General features: G+C 38.8%; 2 protein-coding genes and 1 long non-coding RNA gene across 5 annotated transcripts; 1 reads left to right on the plus strand and 2 right to left on the minus strand.

Annotated features, from left to right (window-relative positions):
• Positions 1-1,294: 1,294 nt before the first annotated feature.
• Positions 1,295-24,477, minus strand: OR51E2 (olfactory receptor family 51 subfamily E member 2). Of its 2 annotated transcripts, XM_070272170.1 has the most exons (3): positions 24,453-24,477; positions 9,888-10,904; positions 1,295-2,468 (listed from the first exon to the last, which is right to left on the minus strand). In XM_070272170.1, the coding sequence occupies exons 2-3, from the start codon at positions 10,844-10,846 to the stop codon at positions 2,420-2,422; spliced, it is 1,008 nt and encodes a 335-aa protein (XP_070128271.1). In that variant the 5' UTR covers positions 10,847-10,904; positions 24,453-24,477; the 3' UTR covers positions 1,295-2,419. The 2 variants fall into 2 exon arrangements, with proteins under 2 accessions (XP_070128271.1, NP_001378217.1); NM_001391288.1 differs by lacking the exons at positions 1,295-2,468; positions 24,453-24,477 and having other exon boundaries at positions 9,884-10,846.
• Positions 2,198-9,709, plus strand: LOC138925039 (uncharacterized). Its single transcript, XR_011440691.1, has 2 exons — positions 2,198-2,296; positions 5,305-9,709. It is a non-coding gene; the product is annotated as an uncharacterized lncRNA (long non-coding RNA).
• Positions 17,681-24,921, minus strand: OR51F23E (olfactory receptor family 51 subfamily F member 23E). Of its 2 annotated transcripts, XM_070272171.1 has the most exons (2): positions 24,898-24,921; positions 17,681-18,645 (listed from the first exon to the last, which is right to left on the minus strand). In XM_070272171.1, exons 1-2 carry the CDS (start codon positions 24,919-24,921, stop codon positions 17,716-17,718), a joined length of 954 nt encoding a protein of 317 aa, XP_070128272.1. In that variant the 3' UTR covers positions 17,681-17,715. The 2 variants fall into 2 exon arrangements, with proteins under 2 accessions (XP_070128272.1, NP_001378219.1); NM_001391290.1 differs by lacking the exon at positions 24,898-24,921 and having other exon boundaries at positions 17,716-18,660.
• Positions 24,922-26,150: the final 1,229 nt, after the last annotated feature.

Below are 26,150 nucleotides of genomic sequence, written 5' to 3' on the forward strand. Positions count from 1 at the left end.
ATAAAGTTGAGTTGGGAATATCAGAATAAGCTTAAGAAATATTTCTCTTTTAAATAATATGTATTTCTCAGCTTTATTCACAGAAAGTGACTACAAACAAGAACAACTCAATAGCAAGGAACACACTTAATGCTTAGATGTGGTCTCTAAATACCCTATTGTCCCGAAAGGAGCCAGCTAGCCTTTGACAAATGGCTGATTTCAAGCGTTGGGCTGGAAATATACCAAACGAGCTTCGATATCTTTTAATACTAGAAAACAAGGAACCAATCAAAGAAAATTAGGATCATTTAAAAAAGACAAAGCAGTCAACTTAAGAGGCTCCCATTTGCCAACTATGGGCCAATTGATTATCAAAGGGAATAATTACTGCAATAGACTGAAATATATTAAATATGTGTGTGTGTAAGGATGATGTCAGCAAGATTAAGTAGTCAGTATTCTGAAAACTGCAAATAACCTGCTTTTTTTCTACAAATTGTTGCCTGATGTAAAGAAAAAAATTGATGAAGGAAGGTTTGTCTCTACAGAAGCATCCCAGCTACTAAGAAATAATAGAATTAGAGTACCACTTTTTTGCAAACCCAATGAAATAATGCCAAAAAATCAAGTGCTGAGAGTATCACAAAAATGACAGACATTTACATATTTTACGAAAATAATAAGCCTGACTCATATCTGACCACCAATTTAGAGAGAATATAGGGGACAACAGGCAAGCAGACATGTTAAAGGACACCAAAAGGTGCGTGAGAAGGATCCAAATTTAAAAAAACCCTCAAAACCTTGACAGGACAAAATTCTAACTTCTTCCACAAATAAATTACAAGAAAATAAAAAAGGAGGAAGGAAAAACTATAGATTAAGAGAGACTTGACTATATCAACCAAATGCAATGTCTGAACCACGTTAGGATATTGTTTCGAGCAAATCAAATATAAAAAGTGAGCAAACTAACAATCAAAAATACTTTTCTAGAGTAATTGGGGAAGTATGAATACTGGCTGAAATCTTGATGATGATGTTTTATTTTGGTGTGATTATAACATTATGGCTATGTTTTACTGTCTGAAAATATTCTTTAAATAAGAATGACACAATGACTTAGAATGACTTCTATATAATTGAAGGAGTGGGGGACACATGGTGGGGATTGTGTGGAGCTAAGCTGAAAGAGTGGCTATGAGCTGATGTTCAAGGTAGCTGGATATGGTCATATAGAGATTGATTTTATCCTGTCTCTAATTTTGAGTATTTTTGAATTTTCTCATAATAAAATACTAGCAAATCAATAGTTTTTCTCTATAGCAATTAACAACATTTAATGGGAAGAGTTTTCTAGTTAAACATGGTGAATTGCATATAAACATCTCCATTCTGCAAAATCTCAAATGATACTAAAAAATTAAAAAAAAATTTATCATAGTGACAGAAGAATAGGATGGGATATAAGGCATATCAACAATATTATGGGTGATGGCTAAAAATAAGAAAAGTGATAAGAAACTGGTAGAAATAGAGTTCCTATGGAGAGGAGGTTATGCTACTGATTCACTTGAAAAGGATTAAGGAGTTAGAGTAGATAAAGGCAAGAGTGAGGAGTGGGATTGAAGACAGGATGATTTTATAAAGAGTAGTTGTAAGATTCTCTTTCTTGTAACTTCCAATCTTATAGAAGACAGATCACTTTCTGGAAAATTTCTACTAGCAAGGTTCTGGACTCAGAGATGCCAGACAGAAATGAAAGAGGAATAATATTGAAAACAAGGGGATTGAGGAAAGGTTAGGCTGTCCGGCCCTCTTTTCCCCACTTGGTTCACAGAGTCCTGGAAATCAGGTTTATTCTGCACCATCAGATGGCTCCATGGGGTCCTCCCAGCAAATGAGTGTGACAAGGCATGTCTGTGGAGAAATGCCAGTCCAGACAAGGACAAGGATGGATGAAATACTGAGCTAGTGCTCAGATGACCTTTGAATGCCATATGGACATTGACACATCCTCTCATCTACTCCCTCTCAAGACTAGGAGGAACATACCTTCCTGGAGGTGTGGTCTGGGATTCCAATTTGCCTCTGAGCTGTAAACTCCCTGAACCTCAGGAAGGCAGCATCCTTCAGGCCCTCTTTTACAAGAAACGGATAGGGCCACTATCTCTCATTGTCCAAGACTGATTATTTCTCCTTCTTCTGCATTATTTTTTTTTCCAGAGCCTTCCCACTGATATCTCCATGTGAAGCTGAGGTGCTGGCAGTCATCCACCTGGGAAATGAAGAAGGGGGTGTGTTGGGGCTCCAGGTTAGTCACCCTGGCCATTGTCCCAGGTTGCTCTGCCATTCCACATCCTGCAGGATGTCTTTGTGGAAGAGGGATTGGGTTTTATCCCACTGCACGGGGATGCCTTGGCAGCAGTGCCTATCTTCAGGGAAGGCCAAGCCTGGACCACAGAGGAATCACTCCACTCAGGTCCCTGGGGAATGGAAAAGATGAGATTACTTTGGAATCAGAGGAAGTGTTTGAAGGGACTAAAGAATAAGGGGCAAAGGGAGACAGGATCATAGATTCTGCAAAACCCCACTGTGTTTTATTATCTTCAAAGACTATCAGCTTCAAGACCCCATCTGCATTTGAACTCCTTCCAGGACAACATTCCTGGTGAGGCCCCAGGAGCAGTCCTCCAGGAGTTCCCACTCCTTGCAGAGGGCGACATGAACTACAAAGCCTTTTATAGTCACTCCCACTTTTCTCTCCTCATACCCTTTTTAATCCCTGGCAATCTGTAACGTATTCTATATCTCTATAATTTTGTCAATTCAAGGATGTTATATAGATGAAATTATGCTGTATAGTATCTTTGGGATTGTGGGTTTTTGTTTCCCCACTCAGCGTAATTCTCTGGAGATTTATCCAGCTTATTCTGTGTATCAATAGTTCATTCCTTTTTAAATGCTAAGCAATATTGTAGGGCCTGGCTCTACCACAGTGTGTTTAACCACTCACCTGTTGAAGAACATCTGTGCTGTTTCCAGGTTTTGGCTACTAAAAATAAAGCTACTATAAACATTTGTATGCAACTTTTTGGTGATCATAACTCTTCTTTTATCTGGGATAAATGCCCAGGAGTGCAAATGCTCGGCCATATGTTAGTTTCATGTCTAGTATTTTTAGAAACTGCCAAAATATTTTCCAGAATGGCTTCGCTATACTATTTTACATTTCAACCAGCAATGTATGAGTGATTCAGTTTCCCCACATCCATGCCAGCATTTGATGTTTTCACCTTTAAAAAAAAAATTAGCCATTCTGATAGATGTGTAGTGATATCTCACTGTGGTTTTAATTTTCGTTTCCTACTGGCTAATAACTTTGAACATCTTTTCATGTGTTTACCATCTGTTTATCTTTTTCCATGAAATGTCTCTTTATGGCTTTTGCTTAATTCTAATTAGATTTTTTTTTCCAGTTGAATTTTGAGAGTTTTTAATATATTCTAGATACCAGGCCTTTGCTGGATATAGAAATTGCAAATATATTCTCTCAGTTTGTAGGTTGTCTTTTCATCCTCTTAACTGAGTCTTTGAATCAGCAGCAGTTTTAATTTTAATGAAGTCTAATTTATTGATTTATTAGTCATGATTTTGGTGTCAAGACTAAGAACATTTTGCCCTAGATCCTGAGGATTTTCTCCTATGTTTTCCTAAAAGTTTTATAGATTCATACTTATGTTAATTTTTTTTGCATTTAGGTCAGTGGTGAATTTTGGGTTAATTTTTGTATGTACTGCGGTATAACTAACAAATAAAATGCAAACTGATGCATAGCCACTATGGAAAACAGTATGGAGATTTATCAAAAAGTCAAAAATAGAAATACCATATGATCCAGCCATCTGCCTACTGGATATTTATCCAAATAACATGAAATCAACGATTCAAAAAGATTTATGCTCCCCTGTGTTCGTTACAGCATTATTCACAGTAGCCAAGAGGTGGAAGCAAACCAAGTACCCTTCAGCAGATGAATGGATAAAGAAGATGTGGTACACACACACACACACACACACACATACACACTAGAATACTACTCAGCCATATAAAAGATGGACTCGTACTATTTGCAACAACATGGATAGACCTTGAGGGTATTAAGCTAAGCAAAATAAGTCAGACAGAGAAAGACAAATACTGTATGATTTCACTCATATATGGAAGATAAACAAACACATGGATAAGGAGAACAGACTAGTGGTTAGCAAAGGGGAAGGGGGTGGGGGGAGAGCAAAAGGGACAGAGGGGTGCATACGTATGGCGATGGATAAAAACTAGACTATTGGTGGTGAACATGATGCCGTCTGTATAGAAACTGAAATATAATAATATACACCTGAAATTTGCACAATGTTATAAGCCAATATGACCTCAATATAACAAAAATAAAATTATAATATATTTAGTGTACAATGTGATGATCTGTGTTTACGTTGTGAAAAGACTCCCACCATCATTGAATTAATTAACACATCCATCACCTCGCATATTTACTTTCTTTTTTTGGCTGAGAACATATAGGTTCTACTAGCAGCAAATTTGAATTATACAATACAGTGTTATTAGCTACAGTCACTATCTTATACTTCAATCCTCAGAACTTGAGTGATTTCAAAACTCAATTGGAAGTTGGTATTCTTTTACCAACTACTCCCTCTTTCTCCATTCCTCAGCCTCTGGCAACCACCATTCTACACTCTGGCTCTATAGTTTGACTTTTTTTTCCTCCTTGATTCACGTGTAAGTGATACCACGCAGTATTTGTCTTCCTCTGTCTGGCATATTTCACTTAGCATAATGCCCTCCAGTTTGTTGCAAATGGAAGGATGTCCTTCTTTTTTAAAGCTGAAAATATTTCATTTATTATATACAATAGGTATATATCACATTTTCTTTAGCCATTCATCCATCAACAGTCACTTAAGTTGTTTCCTATCTCAGTTATTGTGAATGATGCTTCAATGAATAGGGGAGTACGGATATCTCTTTGAGATAATGATTTTGTTTCCTTTGGATAAATACTCAGACAGAAGTGGGATTTCTGAATCATATGGTAGTTCTATTTTTACTTTCTTGACTAACTTCCACACTGTTTTGCATAGTGACTACACCAATTTACATGCCTACCAACAGTGCACAGGTGTTCCCTTTTCTCCACATCTTTGCCAAGACTTGTTGTCTCTTGTCTTTTGGATAATATCTGACACCGACTATAATATCTATTGTTGTTTATTTTTGTATTCCCCTTACCTTCTACAGTGTCTGCAATGATTCTTGAATGTTTACCATTGAATGATATCAAAGAAATGGACGTTAGGCATGAATTTTGGCATCAGCTGGAGAACTCGTGGTGATCATCATTGGAAAGAATCTCAAATATGTGATGCTGGTAATCTCTGGTCATAAATATGTATTGAGATTAAATCTTTTCTTCCAATAATAAAAAAAGCTTGGGGAAATCTCTATGGCAAGAAACAAACAAACTTACATTCTGTCCTTCATTCTTGTCAATCCAGGCTGGGATAAATGTTGTGCTGCTCAGAGATGGGGGCTAAATGAAATTACTGGCAGATCGGTGCTGTCTTAGTTACGGGGCAACCTCAGACTCTTTGACTCTCAAGGGAAATTGGGTACCTAAACTCGTGCCCTTCAGTGACCAGGCCAATATAAACATGGCTGGGAAAAGGGCAGTCTTTTTATGGTCCTCAGTCCCTGGAGATTCTTTTTTGCTGGGAAAGATATTCTCACTCCAGTGAGCACTTGCCTGAGATCCAGAAGCATCTCTCACAGGGGTTGCCTGGGACCACCTCTATGAGTTAGCTCAGCTCCTCAGCACCCAGAGGGCTTCCTTCTGGAAGCCCTTTCATATAAATGGGAACCAGAAGGCAAAAGCTTTCTCAGGACCCTTATCCACGTGATCAAGGAGTAAATAACGGCTATAACCTTCCTTTAGTTTGCTACCTTCTAGAATGCAATTTCATTTTCCCGGGACAACATTGAAAACTATGGCCTTTCTGTTGGTCTTTCTCCTATAGTGCATAAGATCAGTCATTTCAATCCCATCTGAATCCCATTTAAATCTCACTTCCCCCATCCACCACGCTCCTTTACTTTTGCCCATCCTCCAACCTTAGTCCAGAACAGGCGTAAGAGAGAAAGAGAGAGAGAGAGAGAGAAAAAGCCCAGTTCTTAAACTTTAAGTTCCCAGGCTAATGTGACTAGAAGAGTGTTTAAAAAAAATTTGTGTGGCTTACTTGCCACATTTCTAGCCCCTCAATATCCCTGTGAAGCAGGGGTTATTACTTGCACCCTTCATGGTAAAAATAATGCGCAATTATTGAGTTCATACTATGTGCTAACTACTGTGCTAAATGTTGTACATGGATTATTGCACATAATTCTCACAAAAACACTGAGGGGTAGATACTGTTGTCATCTCTAATAAACAGATTTTTAGATGAACCATAATTGGCAGAATCAGAGGGTAGGAGATCAAGTTGATAAATACGATGTTTGGCCAAATAGCAGGTGTGGCCTCAGGGAAGGGGGCTGGCTTTCTTAGGTGAGTCAGAAAGCACTTCCCAAGGAGTTCCTGGAGGGTTTCAGCCTTGCAGGCCTTTTGGAATTTTTTGTGGCTTCTTAATATTCAGATCACATAATATTTAGAATGGTGATGGGATTTAGAGATTATCTAACTTAATCATCATGTTTTACAGAGTAGTTCAAAGAGTTTATGTGAATTAGTCAATATTACCCATCTAGTGGCAGAATAGGAACTATAGCTCAGAGCTCACAAATTCTATCCCAGGGTTCTTTCCTCCTCTCGATATGGGGGATTAAATCCTCTTTGGGCTACTTTTAAAAAACTTTCATAATATATTTTCTTTACAAATACAATCTTTACAAAATACAATTGTTTCAACATGTTCTTGATATTAAATTGATAATGAGATATTTTACATTATTTCTTTGATGATTATTTATTGTGGTAAAACATACATAACATAAAATTTACCATTTTAACAATTTTTTAAGTGTACAATTCAATAGGATTAAGTACATTCATGCTGTACAACCTTCACCACTATCCATTTCTAGAACATTTTTGTCATTCCAAACTGAAACTCTATATCCTTTGAGTACTAACTCCTCATCCTCCCCTCCCTTTAGCCCCTGGTAACCATTATTCTTCTTTCTGTCTCTACGAATTTGCCTATTTTAGGTACCTTATCTTATTTCACTTAGCGCAATGTTCTCAGGGTCCGTTCATGTTTTAGAAGGTATCAGAATTTCATTCCTTTTTATGGCTAAATAATATTTCATTCTATGTATATACCATATTTTGTTTATCCATTCATCTGTTGATAAACATTTGGGTTGTTTTCACCTTTTTGGCTATTGTGAATAGTGCTGCTATGAATATTGGTATACAAGTCTTTGGATAACTTTTAAAAAATAAAAATCTTAGGGGAGAGAGAAAGATAGGGAAGACAGCAATAGAATATGAATAAGTTGAGCTGTGGTAGAATACAGTAAGGGACCTGGGAGCAAGACAGGCTTTATTAAATTGTCAATCTGGCCATGCTGTTAGGCTTACGGAAGCAGGCAGGAGGGCATGATTTGAGGTACAGTGATGGTCAGGCAGAGAGAAGAGGATGGAGGTTGTGGAGAGAGACATAAAGGGGTTCAACATCATAAATTGAGGCCCCGACCTCATTGTTTGGAGTGAGGCCCAATAACTGAATCTCCACTTTTACAGAGCATGGGCATCCTTTTGTTTCTTTAGGGAAGTCACCCCTTACTTCCATTCTGCTCTCTCTCAGCGCTGGTCCATCTGTACTGACTAGCTGCATGACTGTGGAGACCACTTCACTGCCTCTCAGCAGGGAACCACGATTGGACCCTCACGGATACATATGCCAGGAGGGCCCTTTGCCAGGAGATAGGTTAAGTGTCTGAGGTTCCCGCTTCCTAAGAAAGAGCGCACAAGTTGGAGTCTCCTCCATGGTTTATTCACTCATGTCCCCCACCCAAGATTTGTTCAGTGAAGCTACTGAGGGGACACATAGGCCCAAGGATAGTCAGATTTCAGCTTCTTATCAGACTCATTCAACAACACAATGGGAATAGCTCACCTTGAGAAAGATGCATTCAGATTCCTGCACTGCTGGGAAAGAAAACTAGGGAAACTGTCACATCTCCAAATCTGAGATGTGGATTCTGTACATTTAGAAGTAATAAGCATAACATTTCGCAAAATTTAAAATAAAATTTTATTATACCTTATACTTATGTCAAAACTCAGACATTCAAAATGTTTGACAGATACAGATTACACTAAAATAAAGGGAGAGGTGATTGAGAAGATGTAGGAGATAAATAGACAAAAATATTCTCCCTTAATCTGGAAAGAAGCAGGCTGTAGAACATGAAAGGTGGCTGAATAACAAGAAGAGTAATCTGGGTTTGTTGCCCACAGCAAGGGCAGGGTTATCTCTCAACACAAATGCAGTCATTCATCTTACAAGGCACACAGCAGAGGGAAAACAGTGGATTTACACAGGCTGAGGAAATAAATGGCAGATGTTAAACAAGAAGCAATATAACATGGACTATAAGTAACTGTATTTGGTTATCAAATTTAATTTGCAATCTTGGCACAGCACTCACAAAAGTGTGACTTAGTTATCTTGTTTCATTTCTGATAAAAATAGCACCTACCACGTAAAATTGTGAAGATCAGATAAAACCTATAGAGCACTCATCACAGAGCCTGAAACATTGTAAGTACTTGGCATAGCTTCATCGGCATTATTATTTAGGGCTTAAATTCCCAGATAATGTGTAGTAAACCAGCAGCGAGCTCTGTGACAAGCCCTGATTTATGTAAATTATCAGTTTCATTTTCTCCATTTTAAAAGTTGTACTTGTCAACTAAACAAGACCTCCATAACAAAAAATTTAGAAATTAGGAACAAAAATAAGTCACTAATGATTTGAGCACATTTCCTTCAAGGCATAGATTGTTTTTCCAGTTAGTTTTAATCATGTGTCCTTATTGCTTTTCTTAACATTATATGCATGTTTCATTTCATAGCAGTCTTTAAAGGTGTACATAGTATTCCTTTAATATGGATTATTCCCCATAATATTCCATTCAGTGAATGGACCATACTTGAGTTTACTATTCCTTACTTTTATAGATCCTACCCTAGGATTTCTAATATGTGATTACTCTAAATAATGGTGTAACTAATATATTTTATGAAAAACCTGTGTTCTTCATTTAGGGATATTTTGTTAGGCTAAATTTACAAAAGTGAGGTTACAGCATTAAGGCATATAACTTTTTAGAAGTTCTTGCTACATATTCCTAATTACACCATCAGCTGTGACACTTAAGCATATACGTTTCAACACAATCTCCTTTTTCATTGTGAATTTTCATTAATAAAAACTGCTAACTTGATAGGTAAAACTGATGCTTAATTATTGTTTTAATGTATGTTTCTTGGATTACTATTTAGACAAAATAATTTTTCTCTCATTTCAAAGCCAATTTGTATTTTTTGTCACTCTTCTTTATGTTTGTTTATTACTTATTGGGGCACTGCTGGATTTTCTAATTTAAATTTTTTATTTAATAAAGTTATCAGTAAAATTTTAACCTATGGAAGGGAATCATGTAGCTTCTCAAATTTCACCCTGAGCAGAGGCAGAATTTGGAGGCCAAACCGGATGAAAGCATCGATATGCTTATAGATAACTGGAATTAAGCTAGCATTAAGAAATCACTATATGAAGCCATTAAAGATAAGGGAAAGTGGAGAGGTAAGGGTTACCTGCCTCCCACAGTCTGAAGGTCCTTGTCACAGCTCATCTTGAACATTGCTAGCACCCGAGTTCTGATCTGTTTGGTCTTGGCCCCATAGATGATGGGATTGATCACAGGAGGCAGCAGTAGATAGACATCACCCATGAGAACATGCACAATGGGATCAAGGCTGTTTCCAAAACGGTGCACCACTGAGAGACCAATGAGAGGCACATAGAAGGCCAGTACTACACCGATGTGTGACACACAGGTTCCAAAGGCCTTGGCCCGCTCTGACTTGGAAGGCAATTGTAGAACTGTTCGTATTATCAGAAAATAGGACAAGGAGATGAACAGGACATCCACACCCATGACCAGCAGAATGGCAGTAAGACCATAGACCACATTGGGCAACGTGTCTGCATAGGCCAACTTCATCACATCCTGGTGCACACAATAGGAGTGTGAGAGCACATTGGAGTGGCAGAAGACTAGCCGCTTGATGAGCAGAGGCAGTGGGATAAAGAAGAGGGATCCACGGACCACAGCCACCATACCAATCTGCACTGTTACTGTATTGTTGAGCACTGCAGCATGGCGCAATGGATGGCAGATGGCTATATAACGGTCAAAGGCCATGGCCAGTAGGATGGTGGACTCAGTGGCTGAGAGAGCATGAATAAAGAACATCTGGGCAATGCAGGCATCAAAGGTAATCTCCCGGGAGTCAAACCAGAAGAGAGCGAGGATCTTAGGCATGGTGGATGTAGACAAGGCCAGGTCAATGGCTGCCAGCATGCAGAGAAAGAGGTACATGGGAGCGTGCAGGCTGCGCTCTGTTCTTACAATGAAGACCACGATGCAGTTTCCAAATACTGCCACAGCATACATTGAAAGCAGGGGAAAGCCAATCCAGAAATGGGCTTCTTCTAGTCCTGGGATACCAATAAGCACAAAGGTAGAGTGTGTGAAGTTGCAGGAATTCATAGCTGGCACTGAGAAGGGAGCGCTGGAGAGGGTGAGGTCACACTGGCAGCCTGTTACCCTGCTAGGACACGGAGCACAATCAGAGAGGCCAGCCCTGGAAACCTGGGAACTGAATGCATCTAAGCTCTCCCTCCCCGGCTCTCTCTTCCCACTCTCTAAAGCCATTTAGGCTCTCTTATAAGCTCTGAAGCCCTCTTCCAAAGGGAAAACTGACAGCTCAAATCCATTTATCAATTACTACTCTCAAGATCTATTTAAATTTTTTAAAGAAGACTGGGGAGAACAATGCTTATCCCAAAGTGTATCCTTCCCAAGTTCCCTCAGACTTCTTCTCCGGGCCCATACCTTTATCGTCTGGACACTGGGTGGTCCTTTTCTCAGAGAGGTGTTAAGAGATATTGGGAACCCTTTCCAGATAGGGCTGCATCCTCCTTCCTCACTTCCCCTCTCCTTTTCTTCAATTTATTCTTTCATTCCATAAGCATTTACTCATATGACCTACCATATACAAGGCTATTTTCTAGATGATACAGACATGAAAGATATATCTTTTGCCCTTTAGACACCCTGCCTTGGGTGGAAGATAGACAAGTAACCAAATCATTAGAATTTTGGGATAAGTGTTAGCATAAGGTGTGCATTTAACACTTGGGAGGGGGAGAAGTACAATCAGAAGAACCTGCCTGAAAAAGATGAGCCTTCTGTTCAATCTTGAAACAAGAGTGGCAATTAAACAGAGAAGGGAATAAAGGATATACCAAGCCAGTGAGGATAGGGAGGTCTTTTTTTTTGCAAATTTTCAGGATTCCAAGTCCAGGTCTCCAGGTCTAAGGTCAGCGAGAGAGAAAAGAAACACAACATTAATTTTTTAAAAAATGAAAAGAAAAAAATACGCCAAGAAATAAAGGCAAAAGTCGATATCTTAAGGAATAAAAGGAAACTCCTCTGGAGTCATCAAATGAAAGGCAGTAACTCCCTCCAATGAATTCTCTGGAGAGGAAGGTGCTGGCATGGCGTGTGGCCTCCAACAGATCCTAGCTGCCTGTCCTGGTCCCTGTGAAGACTCTTCTCTCTGCCCCTGGCTGATGGGCTCCTGCACACCTGAAAGCTGCCTCCAAGGTCACTCTCATTGTCCCAAGGAGAACTTGGGTTGAGTCGTGATATTCCTAGATCTTTGTCTTTCCTGGAACCTTTGCCAACGTCATTCATATTATGGGAGACATTTCCTTTTTGAAACCCCAGTGTTGTTCTGCCCCAACCCTCCCCCGTCCAAACACCTGAGCTCTGACCTGATCAAACACTTTCCATACCAGGCTCTCTGGGTGTCCTGGTCTTTAGAGCTAATTGTCTCTAAAGAGCCAAGGGCTTGCCTTTAAGAAGAGCCTCCGAATCTCTGGAATAAACTCTGCAGGTGTCTTCATCATCGGTATTCAGGTTAACCTGTCCATCTCCCCAGGATTCATCTTCACTCCTAACCAGGATCCTTACTGCCACTGAGAGATGCTCTTTCATTTGGTCACAGTGGAGAGGGTTTAGAGACCAACAGTCTTAAAATATAATTTGATAAAATTGGAACTAAAAGATTTGACTTTGATTATCCCCAACATAGATAAGCAAGGAAGAACAGATCCAGGACTCAAAGGTCACAAAATCCACACCTCTAACCACTATTTGCTCTTCTCTATCCTCAGAACTTGTGCCAAGCCATAACACCAGCCCTCCTTGACAAATATCAGATCCCAGATTTGGCTACTTGCTGATGTCAGAGGATGAAAAGCCCTGTTCAGAGGCAGATAATTACATCCTTCAGTGAGATAAAAGACAGCTTATATCTTGTATACATCCAACCATCTATGTATCTGTCATAGATAACTTGGGGAGGGAGATTCATAAATCCAAACAAATCAGGCTGAAAAGCATGAGATAATGCTAAGGAACCTTCCTTGGAGAGAGGCCATATCACTGGACCTCTGTGTCTAAGACAAATGGGGAGCAGGTGAAGAACAGAGCAGCATAAAGAGGTAGCAGGGAAGCAGAGTAATTTAAGTGTCCTTTCTTAAGGCCGCTTGCCTCTGCTCCTGCATGCAGCACTGACAGATATGAGGGACTCTGTTGGCCTCAAAGTCGGGTACTCTCCTGACTCCTCTCTCTGCAGGGCATCTTTTCTGCCTTGCTGGTCATAGTCTAAGACTTTGGGCCATCGTCTTGTCTCCCCAGTTACCTGTCCTACAAGACCTCACGACTCCCTCCCATATTGTCTGGCCTTCTGCCTAAAGTGACCCCTGGCTAGACCCAATTTCAACTTCTCTTTGGGTCTGAACGTGGCTGTTGCATTCGTTCTTACTTGCCTTTCTGGATAGTCAGCTAATGCTCCAGGGCATTTCTTCTCGGCCCATGAAAGTGTGAGTGGGACACAACTGCCTCCTCTTGCCCTGCCATGAGGAGTTTGTGGGGGTGTCCAAGGCCCCTTAGGAAGGCAGGAGTTTGGGCTGCCCAACCTCAGGTGAGGGTGCCCTCAATTGAAAACAGTGCAGTCCTATTGAGAGAGCAGCTGGAGCTGGCTCGCCCTTTCAGGCACAGATCTATTTATAATGCTGCGTAGGGGCCCATGGGAACAGGCTGTGGGAGCACAGGCTGAGGCCCCAGAGGCTTGGCAGACAGGAGACAATATTTTCAAGTCCACTTGAGTGTCACCCCCACAAGTTCCCCACTGTTTCTGTCCGTGGGGGTGAGGGGCAATCACAAAGTGCCCACCGCCTTTGTCATCACTCCACTCTTACACATGTAGGGTTCTCAGCAGCCTATCTCCACTCTTCCAAGTAACTTAATCTCCCAGTTAGCTACATTGGTTAGTGGTTTTCCTCATTAGCCACTTTGTTAGACACAGCAGCCAACGTGGGTATGTAGTCATGTCCTTGGGCTCGAGGAGTTTGCAGCCTTTTTAAAAACTAATATGGGTACACAAAAATGTTGTCCCATACTTCAAAATAAGGGCGTCTGCTTCTTCAGCTTTGTTTTTCTCAGCTTTCTTTCAGTTAATGAAACAGACCTTGAAGTAAGGAAGCTACTCTTTATTGCACCTGTGTTACAGGTGAAGAATAGAGGAGATAAAGGTTTTTTGCCTTAGGTTACATGGTTAATTAGTGATAATATTGGTTGGAGAACCAGGAATTCTGACTCCTTATTCATTCACATTCACCAAATATTCATCAAGGGTCTACAATATAACAAGAAAAATAGACCAAAAATAAAACAATCCCCACCCTCATAGAGTCTACATTCTAGTGAAGGGAACAGACAATAAATGGAGTTAATATGAAAAAACTAAATAGGGTGTTAAGTTGCCCTAAGGAGAAAAAATAAATCGAGGAAGGGAAGAGATAAATATCAAGGGGGCAGTTGAAATTTTAAGTGAAGTTGCCAGGGAATGCCTCACACAATGGAGACATTTGGAGAGAAGCCTGAGAGAGTGCGAAATATATCCATGGAGATGTCTGAGGAAGACCATTCCAAGAAGAATGAACAGAAACTACAAAATTCCTGAGAAAGGAGTGTGTCTGGTGGTTTAGAACAACAAGGAGGCCAGCATGTCTGAGCAGAGAGAACAAGGGAGAGAGCGCTAGAGAGATGGAATCAGAGAGATAATGGGAACTGGATCCTATAGGGCCTCAGAGGACTTTCAACACATTTAAGGATTTACACTTGGACTCTGAGTTCAAGTAGCTACAACAGTGGCCATGTGTCCTAAAAGCTCTGGCTTTTAGGAAAGTCTCAAATTCATTGTGAGCTTGTTCACCTTCATCGGAGATGACATTTACTCGGCAAACCTCCCATTCCCAAAGTGTCCAAATAACACACTTCTAGGATGGAATCTTACAACTTTCCAGGATTGTTGGACAGAAGGGTTATACTCACGTTAGTGTGTGGGAGGAATGGTGGGGGAGGAACATCTGTAGAAGTAGTGTGAACTTCCTGGCTGTTTGGTTCTTGAGATGAAAGTTCCTTCTTCTCTTTCACATTTTTAGTGGTCTAAGTACCCCAACCTTCTTCTCTAACTCAAGTCGCTCTTTTTCTCTCCTCCCTTCCCCCATACCCCGTCTTATATAGCGTGCGGAAACAAACAAACGTCCAGTCTGTAGGTCCACATCATCTGAACTTTTTCACTTGTTTCCAACAATGAGTAAAAAGCAGTCTCTAATCTTGTGAACTGGGCACAGTCTGTTGTGGGAACAGTTGCAGTAGAGTCTGAAAAGGGATGTCATGAGAAAGAAGCACAAGGTGCTGCAGTAGCACCTGGAAAGGACCCCAGACAGACTTGAGAAGTCAGGAAAAGTTCTCTGAAGGAAAGTCACTTCTAAGTCAGGCAAAGGGAGAGGGTGAGGAGGGTGCTGTAGGTGGAGGTAACAGCTTGTCAAAGGCTTGAAAGTGAGATACAGCCACCGGGGTTAGGAAACGCAAGTCGTTTGTTACGCCTGAAGCATTGTATAGAGTGGAAGCAAGGAGGCCTGAGGGGTAAATAGAACCAGGTCATTCTGAAATTTTATTATCTTTTACTATGTGGCAGACCTTGTTTTAGGGTCTGGGAACCAAAAATGAAACAGTCCTTTTTCTCAAGTGGGGGAGTCCTTTTTCTTGTAATGGGGGAAACTAGAAAAGAAATAAAAGATATGCTGTACATGGGGGGATGGTGAAAGTGCTAGAAATTAAAATCAAGGTAGGTAAGGAAGAGTGTGAATATAGACAGAAATTGAGGGAGAGATGTTGTTTCTATTTTTTTTTAGCAATGTCAAGGGCCTTGTAATAAGATGAGACTTAAGCAGAGACCTGTACGAAGTGAGGCAGTAAATAATGTGGGTATCTGGGGGAATACCATTCGAAGTAGGGAGAACAGCAAGTGCAATGTGTGATGTTGGAGTAAGCTCAGTGAGTTTAGGGAAATATTTAGAGACTGGTGTGGATACGGTAGAGTGAATAGTAGGAGGTGAAGTTGAAATGATGGAGGGGAGTTATCATGTAGATCCTTATAAGGTATTATGACTATAAATTTTCCGTGGGTAAGACAAGAAGCCACTAGAACACACTGAATAGAGGGAGTGACATGATCTGTCTTGTGTATTAAAATAATCACTCTAACTACTGTGGGCAAATAGACTGTCAAGCAAAAGTGAATGAAAGAAGATCCACGAGGAGACTATTATATTTAAAGTCTAAGATGTTGATGGCTTGAATCATGGTGGTGGCAGTAGAGGTGGTGGAAAGTAGTTGGATCCAGATATAAATATCTGGAAGAGTCATCAGCATTTGCTGGTAGATTGGATGTAGAATAGGAGAGACAGTCAGGTTCTATCTCAGATTTGGAAAGGCAGAGTTTCTGAGTCATGGAAGACTGGTTGAGCACGTGTTTTCCTTGGTGCAAATATTAGGATATGTTTTTGGCTTGATGAATCTAAGGTGATTGTTAGCCATTCAACTGGAGATACTGATACATAGGCAGTTGGATATGAGTCTGGACTATAAGTATTAATTTGGTATTTGTCAGCATATAGGTGGTATTTAAAGCCATGATGCTAGATGAAATGACAAAAATGGGAATATAAAAGTAAAAAACAAGTCTGCAAAGTCCTGGGACATTCTAACATACAAAGATCAGGGAGATGAAGACTAACAATAATCGAGACTGAAAACATTATTGTCAAACATGTTGAGGGTTTTGACGTCATCCTTATTTTTAAATAGCCAGTATTGTAATCACTAAATAAATGTCCTATAGATAAGAATGACTGCTTCTTCTTTCTTGATGGATCTGATACCAGTTTTAGGGCCCACCTTTACTGAGTAATATCAATGTGTCATTGAAATATGTGCTTTAAAAATCTGAGAATTAGTAGATATACCCAGGTTGGAAAAAATAATTAACTTGCTAGATTAAGCCATTACATGAAATATTTGTCACAAATTTAAAATTTCTAATTAAATGACACAAATTGTAATTCACTTGCAATCCATAGTCTATTTTCAGTTTTCGCTTGGGTAGAAAGTTGATGGAGGGTAGAGAAAAATTCTGGAATATACTTAGTTGGGAAAGAACATCAGGTAGAAATACATTTGTTAGGGTTGAAAATTTTGTTTTGGGCTTTTCCAATGTAATTTGGCTGAGAATTTCTAGAGGACAGAGTTGTGTTTTTTGTTTGTTTGACTTCTTCATGTCACATGGACTGATAAATACGTATATGCACCAAATGTGTGTGTGTGTATATATATATATAAATATTATATGCAACAGTATAGCATTAAAGTTAAGAATGGGGAGAACCCTGGAGTCAGTTTGCATGGATGTGAAAATGGCTCTGTCACTTACTAGCTGTTTAAGCAACGTACTTAACATTTTTGTGTTTCAATTTTTTCATTGATAATAGGAGTAACTACCTTACAATGTTATTATGGATATAAAATCTGTTAATATCTATATAAAATGTTTAGAACGACTGGTTAAAGGAAATAATAAATGCTAGTTAAAATTATTGTTACAGTTAGAAAATGCTACTTATTTTTCTTGAAGGAGTGACTTTTTCATAATGTGTCTTTCTAACTGCTGTGAAGTAAGCAGAGAAAGGCTCTTGGCAGGATAAACAACAGTTTAGAACCAACAGTGATGGGGAAGAGAAATTCTAGCCTTAGAGTTTTAGGCTATTCCTTGTACCCATTTTTACAACTTTGTCTCCTCTTTTGTAAAATAAAGGGATCAGTTTAGCTGATATTCTAAATATATTCCAGCTTTAGTTTTAAATTTTGCATACTCAGCTTTGTTTTTTAATTGATAACAATGACCTGACATAGATTCTAGATTCATAGCCTAGAATTCTATGATTCTATGTGTTTTGGGAACGGAGAATTTTTATCACAGCTCTACGTATCTGTTTTGTCTTCACACTGTAGATGATGGGGTTCATTACAGGAGGGATCAGCAGATAGGTGTTAGCAATCATAGTATGTACATAGGCTGGGGCCTGTTTCTCAAATCTGTGAACAAAGGACAGACTGATCAATGGAATATAAAAAATAGCAACAGCCCCAATATGGGAGATACATGTGCTGAAGGCTTTCTTCTTCTCTTCTGGGGATGCAATGCTGAGAACAGTCTTAATGATCAAAACATAAGAAAGGAGGATGAGGATTGAGTCCACACCAACAGTAGAGATCATGGCATTCAAACCAACTGCGTTGTTGATCCTGGTGTCTGTGCATGAGACTTTCATCACATCAGGGTGGAAGCAGTAGGAGTGGTGGAGTATGTGGCTGTGGCAGAAAGACAGTCTTTTAAGAAGTGCTACCATTGGTGTCAGCATTAGTGTCCCCCTAATAACAATTGCCACTCCAATTTGAGCTATTCTGGAGTCAGTTAAAATGGTGGCATACCTGAGGGGATTAGAGATTGCCACAAAACGATCAAAAGCCATGGCCAATAGCACTGAAGATTCCATGACAGTGAAGAGTTTAATAAAGAACATCTGTGACAAGCAGGCGTTAAAGCCGATCTCCCTGGCGTTGAACCAGAGTATACCCAACACGGTGACCAGAGTGGATATGGACAGGCCAAGGTCAGTGGTAGACAGCATGGAGAGGAAATAATACATGGGTTCGTGGAGGCTGGGCTGAGTGACAATGGCAAAGAGAATCAGGCTGTTTCCTGAGAGGGCAGTTACGTAGAGACAGCAGAAGGGAATGGAGATCCAGATATGAAAGACTTCCAGTCCAGGAACACCAGTCAGCAGAAAAATGATGGAAGAGGGTGTGGTATTCTGGAAGTTGGACATGCCGGATTGAAAATACAGAACGCCAAGATGAAACTCTGGAACAACAAATAAACCCTATATATATATTTTTTATTAATCCAATTACAGATAATTTTATTCCACCAAAAGCTAGCCAAAGAAGAATATCTATATATTACGTAAATATGAATGGCTTATTTAAATTGATAAAAGCGTTGTCAGATTTCAGTTGCTGTAGTAGATACTTTTTTTTTTCCTTGTATTTCCCTCAGCCCACGGTTTATCTTCCCTGGGGCCCTTTGCTGGCAGCTGTGTTTATACTATGTGATCTTTCCTTCCACTCCTCTAAGCCAGAGATGAGTGGACTAAGAAAAGACACCTTACGCCGATCATAGTCCATTCTCTTTGGAATGTTTAAATTGTGATATGGAGGTAGCAGTCTAGTTTTTCTGTATAGTAGGCATTGGAGAAAAATAGATTGGGGCTATGGAGCAGCATTACATTGGCCATAAGTATAGAAATCAGAGAAGTTTACAGACATTTTGGGAAGCCAGAAAGTAAGGGGAAAGGGATACTTATAATCCAAAATAACACATATGAAGTAATAATAAATGGCTTAGGTACTAGTGCAATCACATGCGTTTGCCTACAGTGTCTAACCTTTAAAATGACACTTGCAATGCAATATCAGGCATTGCATTTGGGAGAGACGGAAAGTTGGAACACAGACCTATCACCTACAGGGCTCTGCCTCAACTTGGTATAACGTGCTGCCATGTTCAATTGTGTTTCTTTATTCAATATGCCTGAAGACTAGTTGTTCTGCAGAACAGATTTCCTCCACTCTCCTTTTTGTTAAGACACACTTCTCCGGAGATACCTAATAGAATGTTACTGTTTTGCTTTGGAGGGAAATATATAAATTTATTGCTAACATCTTATTTTTTTTTCATTGAGTAGAGAATTACAGACTAGGCAGATGTGTTTGTATGTGTCGAAAGGGGGAGTCTGGGAAAAAAGAAAGATTAGAGCTGTGTCTAGAGATGGCTGGATCAATGAGAAGCAGCCAATTTTAAGGTTACTGTTTCTCAGGGGAGCCTGTTTATTTAGACTGTACAAGTTCACTCAGATAAAGTGCCACCTCAAGAATTCCTAAATAATTCTCTTAGTTTTAAAAATTGGGAAATTTTTAATTGAATTTAATGGAAAATCAGAGAAAAAAGAAGTGTTAAGTCATGTGAATTCACCAAATAAGCACACTATAACTTTAGACTCTCAAGTTTAGAGTAATGAGAATGTCCTTGGAAAACCAATGAAATTACTCTCAGAAAGGGATTATCAAACGCATAATGGATGTAAGAGCTAACAGAAATGGAACATTCATTAAGGAAGGGAACATATTTCTTTGGACACTGCTTCCAATGACTGTTTATTGAGTATCATGAATTCAACCGATGTTGTAATACAGAAATGAAGTGGATACAGTCTTGCAAGACTGGCATGTGTGTCACAATTAATTGTGAAATTATGAAAGGTTAACAAGTTCTATTAACACTTTTCATACATAGGTTGATTTCTGAAAAACATTTTTAGTACTATACTTAGTTTAAAAAAATACATATTCATCAGAAGGACAAGCTAAAAATGTATTTATTAAATGAATGATACGATAATTTAAAATTGTAGGTGAATCTCTTATTTTACATCAAGTCTTAGACCTGTAAATGACCGGTTATTTACGATTAATTTGGGACTCAGTTTTTTAAGTTAACAGAATCCTGGGGTTACTGGGGGAGGCAGTGTAATTATGAAAGAGGGGAACACTTCAATTCTATGTACAAAAGGTTTGAGGTATTTGGAGAGGTTTCCTAGGAAAGGCAGTGCTTGAAAGATTTCTACGTTTTGTGTGAGTCAAGATGAAGTATGCCAAGGCTTTTAAGACAGCATATGTGAAAGCGTTGAGCCAGAATGAACTTGTAATATCTCTTCCTTTGCTCCTGTCTTACACTCTCAGAGACATTTACTGAGTATCTACTTTGTGTAAAGTGCTGTGTTAGAAGCTAAGTCATAGCACAGACAAACCCCTCTAAAGAGTTTACAATCAAGTGAGGGAGAAAGAAAAGTAGTATAAATAACTTCAATATCTAGGGTACAATGACAAGTGATACAAATTGTTATGGGAGTTCATATGGCCTCCATATAGGTTGATTAATTCTGGCTATCATGATTTTCACAATGATTATCATGATGCAATGACTGAGTTGTAATTTTTGCCTTTGAGTCTAGGAAATTTTATGTGTGCTTTTTTTTAAAAAATAAATTGCTATATGAACAGTTTCTCTTTCATCCTGACTTCTTCATATCTCCCCTTACATTAATTCAAATGATTTATCCATTGCTCATTTTCATTCTTATTGTAAGTTTTTTTTTTTCTTCCTTTTCTTGCTGAGACACCAGAAGAAAAACATGCAGTATAGGTTGAACTGATCTGTGCTGAGCCTGGCAGGATGGAACTCCCTCCAATTCCTTCCTTTCCATCACTCTACAACTATATCTTCCTGAACCCTCTTCTCATCCATGCTGGGCTCAGACACAGAGAATTCCTTAATCCTTTCATAGTTATTATTCCACCTAAGCTCTTTACCATCCATCATAAACACTTAGTTCATTTCAATATCAAACATACTTGGAGCTCACTGTGTATTGCATTAGCACCAAGAATATGAAGCAAGTAAAATAACTTGGTTTGGTGCCTGAGAAAACCAGAGAGGTTGTCAGGAGCTGAAAATGTCCTCTTTATAAGCCTGAATACCTTATCTTTAACAAGAGCTTAGTCATTCTTATGAAAATGAAAAATGAAACATTACCAATTTTGAATACCTACTACATGCCAGGCACTGTATTAGGCACAGCACCTACCAGAGGAGTCAGAGACAAAGAAATATTGCTAGTTGTGGAGTGGATGATATGTTTCTCAGAGATAAGACATAAATAGTGTACAGTGACAGATTCTGAGTGTGTGTATAGATGAATATGTCTGTGTGCATGTCAAGAGGGATTAGTTCCAAGAAATCTTAACAGAGTAGATTAATTATGACTGCATGAAGTTTTGTTGGGTGGATGCGAGTTCTCAAGGATGAAAAGCATGAAAGGATTATTCTTGACATAGATAACATGAGTTGAGGCTGAATGAAATAGATAACACAAGACAGTTTGTTGGACAACTACAAGAAAATTGACATATTGGAGCCTTAAATGTGAAGCTAGGGAAATCAGTGCGAGCCAGGACATAAAAGTCTTGAATTCCATGGAAACCATAAGAAACTTAGATTTTAGTTACAGAGCATCAAGAGCCAGGCATTTCCAAATATTTTTATGAATAAGTAAACAAATTATTCTCCATCTCTTCTAATTTAACTTCAACAGAATTCTTTTCTTCTTTAGTATCTTATTTAATGCCATTGGCTCCCTTTCTGCATTCTACAATACCCAAGTTTTACCCCAACCCATTTATGAAATCTTCCCACACTTTTATATGGATATTTTCAACACATTCAGCCAAGATATATTGAACATTTGTCATAATTGGCCACTGTGCTTAGTTAGTGAAGGAAATGAGACATAAACCTTGTTTTCCTCTCATATCTCCATATCTTTTATAATAACAAAAAAGTGTTCTTTGAAGAACAGTCTGCTTTTATTTACTATTCCTTTACCTTCAGTAACAATCTGGATTCTTTCTCTAACGACTCAGAAAATTCTCCAACTGTTGTCACCAATGACTTTCTAAATACTAAGTCCAGTTTACCTTCAGTTATTTTCCTCTCCCTCATCTCACATTTGTGTAATGTTGACCTCCTCCTCTTTGAAACTTAGTCTCACTAGCTCCAACGATAGTTATTCTGTGGGGTTTGTTCCCCCTGTTTATCAAACAGTGCCTTTGTTCTCTGTCTCCTAATTGTGATGTTCTTTAGGAGTGTGTTTTTCTTCCAAGAAGCACCCCTTATTTTCTTGTGCTCCATGTCCTCTCTTTGGGATGTCTTCGTTATTCCCATGACTTTAAATAGCACTTATGTCCAGACAACTCACAAATCTGAAATCTAATTATGGCCTCTCCTGAGTTATATATTTCAAACCTTGACAGAATCTCTAAAGCTGTGATAAGGTTTCTGACTTAAACTTGAAGGCAGTAATGAATCATGGAACTGGAGTGAGGAGATCAAACTGGCAATTTAGAAAAATAACTGGCAGTAGTTTGGAGAAGAAATCAAAGTTCTCTGCTTAGTGTCAGTGAATAAAAGGTGACAAACTATTTTATGTACTCTGAAGGACATCTCCACCCATAGTCTCTCAGACACCTCAATCTCAATATAAGCGAAACAGAACTCATCCCTTCCCCTATTCTGAAACTGGCTCTCTCTGCTGTGCTTCATTTATCAGTAAATGACATCAAAGTCTAGCAAATCATCTAATTAGAATGACCTCCACCACGCACACACATATTCACACGCTCGTCTCCTTCTCTCATCTTCTATATACAAATACTCTTTAATTTACATTGATTCTACATCTGAAGTGTCAAAATCTGGAGCCTCAGGAGGTCTATATATGAAGGCTAATTAATAGCAGTCTGGTTGGTAGTGGGTACTTGAAACTGTATTTCATCTCATTTTCTTTAATTGAAAAAACATAGCTCTTCATATCAAAGAATAAAGGAGGGCTAACAAATATCACTAGGGAGAGGCACTAAAATTCCCCCAAGCTACTGTTTTATACTGCCATCAGCCTTGAATCTGTTCAGTCCATCCTCTCCAATCCATATACAACCTTCATTTTCCCTTGTGAGAAATAAGCTATAGTCTCTCAACAATATTCCTGTCCACTTAGTTCACAGTGAGGCTCCTCTTCATTGTATATCATAAGCTGTAGCTTGTGGCTATGTCTTTAGCAGCCAAAATAGACCATATGGCACCGTTAATACTGTCCAACCCATTGCCAACAGCATGGCTAAAGTGTGTGACTGATTTGGGTTCAGATCCTTGCTCAAACACTAACTAGTTTTGAAAACCTGTACAGCGATAATAATGAAAAAATATTACTCATAGCAATAACTGCCATCTATTGGAACTTGGTCCTTGAATGTTACTATGTTGAACACTTTATAAACATTCTATTTTTAATTCTTAATATAACACCATGTGGGAAGTATTACTAAATGCACTTTAAATTCACTTTTTTGTTAAAGAAACTGAGTATGAGAGAGGTTATCAAACATATTCAGGATCACACACTAGTGCATGTCAGACCTGGGATTCTAAACCCAATTCTTTTTAATTCCAATGCTCATGCTCTCAAAAAACGCTGTTTTGCCTATAAGTAATGTAAGCTTTCTTTGATCCAGTTTCCTCATCTATAAGGTGGCATATGCACTGTGCCTAATACAGTACCTGGCAAGCAGTAAGTGTTCAAAATTGGTATTTTTTCATTTTTGGTAAGAATCATTAGCATTAGAAGTGAAGTTTTCAGCCCCTGGCAGTCTCTTTGGTTTTCTCAAGCACCAAACCACTAACCATGGTTTGTCTAGATTCACAACTGATTAAGCCATTTGACCAACAAACAACAGGCTATGCAATCCACACCAGGCAGAGCCAAGTGCCTATTCTCTACACATTTCCTGAGAATAAATAATTCTACAAATTCTACCATCCACTTCAGCCTACCACCCCACTATCTAATCTAATTCTGCACAATGTGAGAAAATTCTTCCCTGTGGATAAGAAACCTTGGCTCATCTAGAGTCAAGTGTTTTCATTAAACAAAACAAATTTACTTACCATACAGCAGTCTGTCTATCCCTCTCAGACTGACTCAGAAGGCAGAGGAGGCTTTAGATTCCAGGGGAGGGCTAAGTTTATGAGGAGACTTATTCCAAGTCTGGTTGGAGACAGTCACAGAGCTGAGAGGCCAGTTCCTGGTGCTGGTGTAACTCACTGCGTCTCCAGGGTCTGGAGGCTCCCAGAAGACTTCTTTTGTCTCATAGAGCCTTTTTATATCTGTTCCATTAAACAATTACCTATTGTGGCTATGTTTTTTACAGGCTGTTGTAATTTTTTTGGCCTTGTGTTCTTCTATTAAAATTTTGGTAAAAGCAGTTTTGAGATATACTTCACATACTGTGAAATTCACCCATTTGAAGTGTACAATTCAATAGTTTTTAGTAAATTCACAGAGCTGTGCAATAACCATGATCACAGTCTAATTTTAAAAAATTTTCATCACTCCAGAAATAAACCCTATACCCATTGACATCACTCTGAAGAGGATTTATAAAAATAAAATATTATACCAGATTGCAAAAAGGCATCTCCTCTTGTGGGTGTAAATTACACTCCACCCCATAGCTCCTTAGTTTGTATCATTAGTGACAGCAGTCCTATTTTATTAACCTACCTGTACTTTTTAGCAATCTCTCGCTTACGACTAGGAAAAAATATAATTCATTCATCCATATATATATATATATATATATATATATATATATATATGCAGTAAATATTTCATAAGCGTGCCTATGTTCCTAACATCATGGCTAAGTGCTGGAGATTAAAAAAAGGGAACATAACATAGTTCTTACTGCCCAGTGTCTCTCAGTTCAGTGTAGAAAACAGACAAGTGAACCAATAATTACCAATACTGCTAACCAATGATCAGATTATCTTAAAGATAGGAAGCAAATACTTGGAGAATATCATAGGTCCATAACAGGTGTGCAGAAAATCAAGTTTTATTTACTTTTTAATAATTTAATCTATTTTCAGTTTTGAAATCCAAGCCCACTAGGTGGAAGAAAACTAATCACAATAATTTGGGGTATCCCCACTTGTGTTCAAATTTTGAGGATCTTATATTGTATCAAGGAGTTCAAGTAGATGGGTGACAGATGTGGCCAGTGGTATCATCCGATGTGAAGTGACTATTGCCCTTTTTAGTCTTTAGTAAATAGCACCCACAGATTGCTATAGACTGTCCATCTTTTTTACTTATGGCTACTTATGGTCCTTTTAGATCCTCAGATATTCTCACCATTTTGGGACAGCTCTTGACCACAGGAATCGTGGAGTCATTCTTGATTTCTGTCTCGTTCACTCTGCATATAAATCTACAAATCCTGCCAATATCTTTGAAAATATAACCAGAATTTAATCATTCTCCATCACCTCCAAAAATTCTCCCTTTTCCAAGTCACAATTATCCCTCACTTGGATAATCTCAGTAGTTTCCTAACAATTCTCCCTGTTTCCATCCTTATCTCTGCCCACCACCACATCTGTTTCACCTCAAAAAAATGTCTTGGTCTGAAAAATTTTATTCTTTATAATGTAGCAGAAACAATAACAACGGCAGCAATAATATTTTACTATGCATTCTATGTCCAAAATGTTATGCCAAATGTTTGTGGTAGGCAGAGTAGTGGCCCCTGAAGGCGACTATAGCCTAATGCCTGGAACCTGTGAATGTTACCTTTACATGGC

Source organism: Equus caballus, chromosome 7 (assembly GCF_041296265.1).
Source record: "Equus caballus isolate H_3958 breed thoroughbred chromosome 7, TB-T2T, whole genome shotgun sequence".
Classification (NCBI taxonomy): domain Eukaryota; kingdom Metazoa; phylum Chordata; class Mammalia; order Perissodactyla; family Equidae; genus Equus; species Equus caballus.

Bases quoted from the DNA above. Each gene is read 5' to 3' on its own strand.
- OR51E2 (XM_070272170.1), bottom strand. From the start codon at position 10,846: ATGAATTCCTGCAACTTCACACACTCTACCTTTGTGCTTATTGGTATC. The intron at 2,469-9,887 runs GTAACCCTTACC...TCCATTCCCCAG, and splicing joins CTTCAGACTGTGGGAGGCAG to GGACCTGAGTGGAGTGATTC.
- OR51F23E (XM_070272171.1), bottom strand. From the start codon at position 24,921: ATGGGTATAGGGTTTATTTCTGGA. The intron at 18,646-24,897 runs GTGATGAAAATT...TCCAACTTCCAG, and splicing joins GTATAGGGTTTATTTCTGGA to AATACCACACCCTCTTCCAT.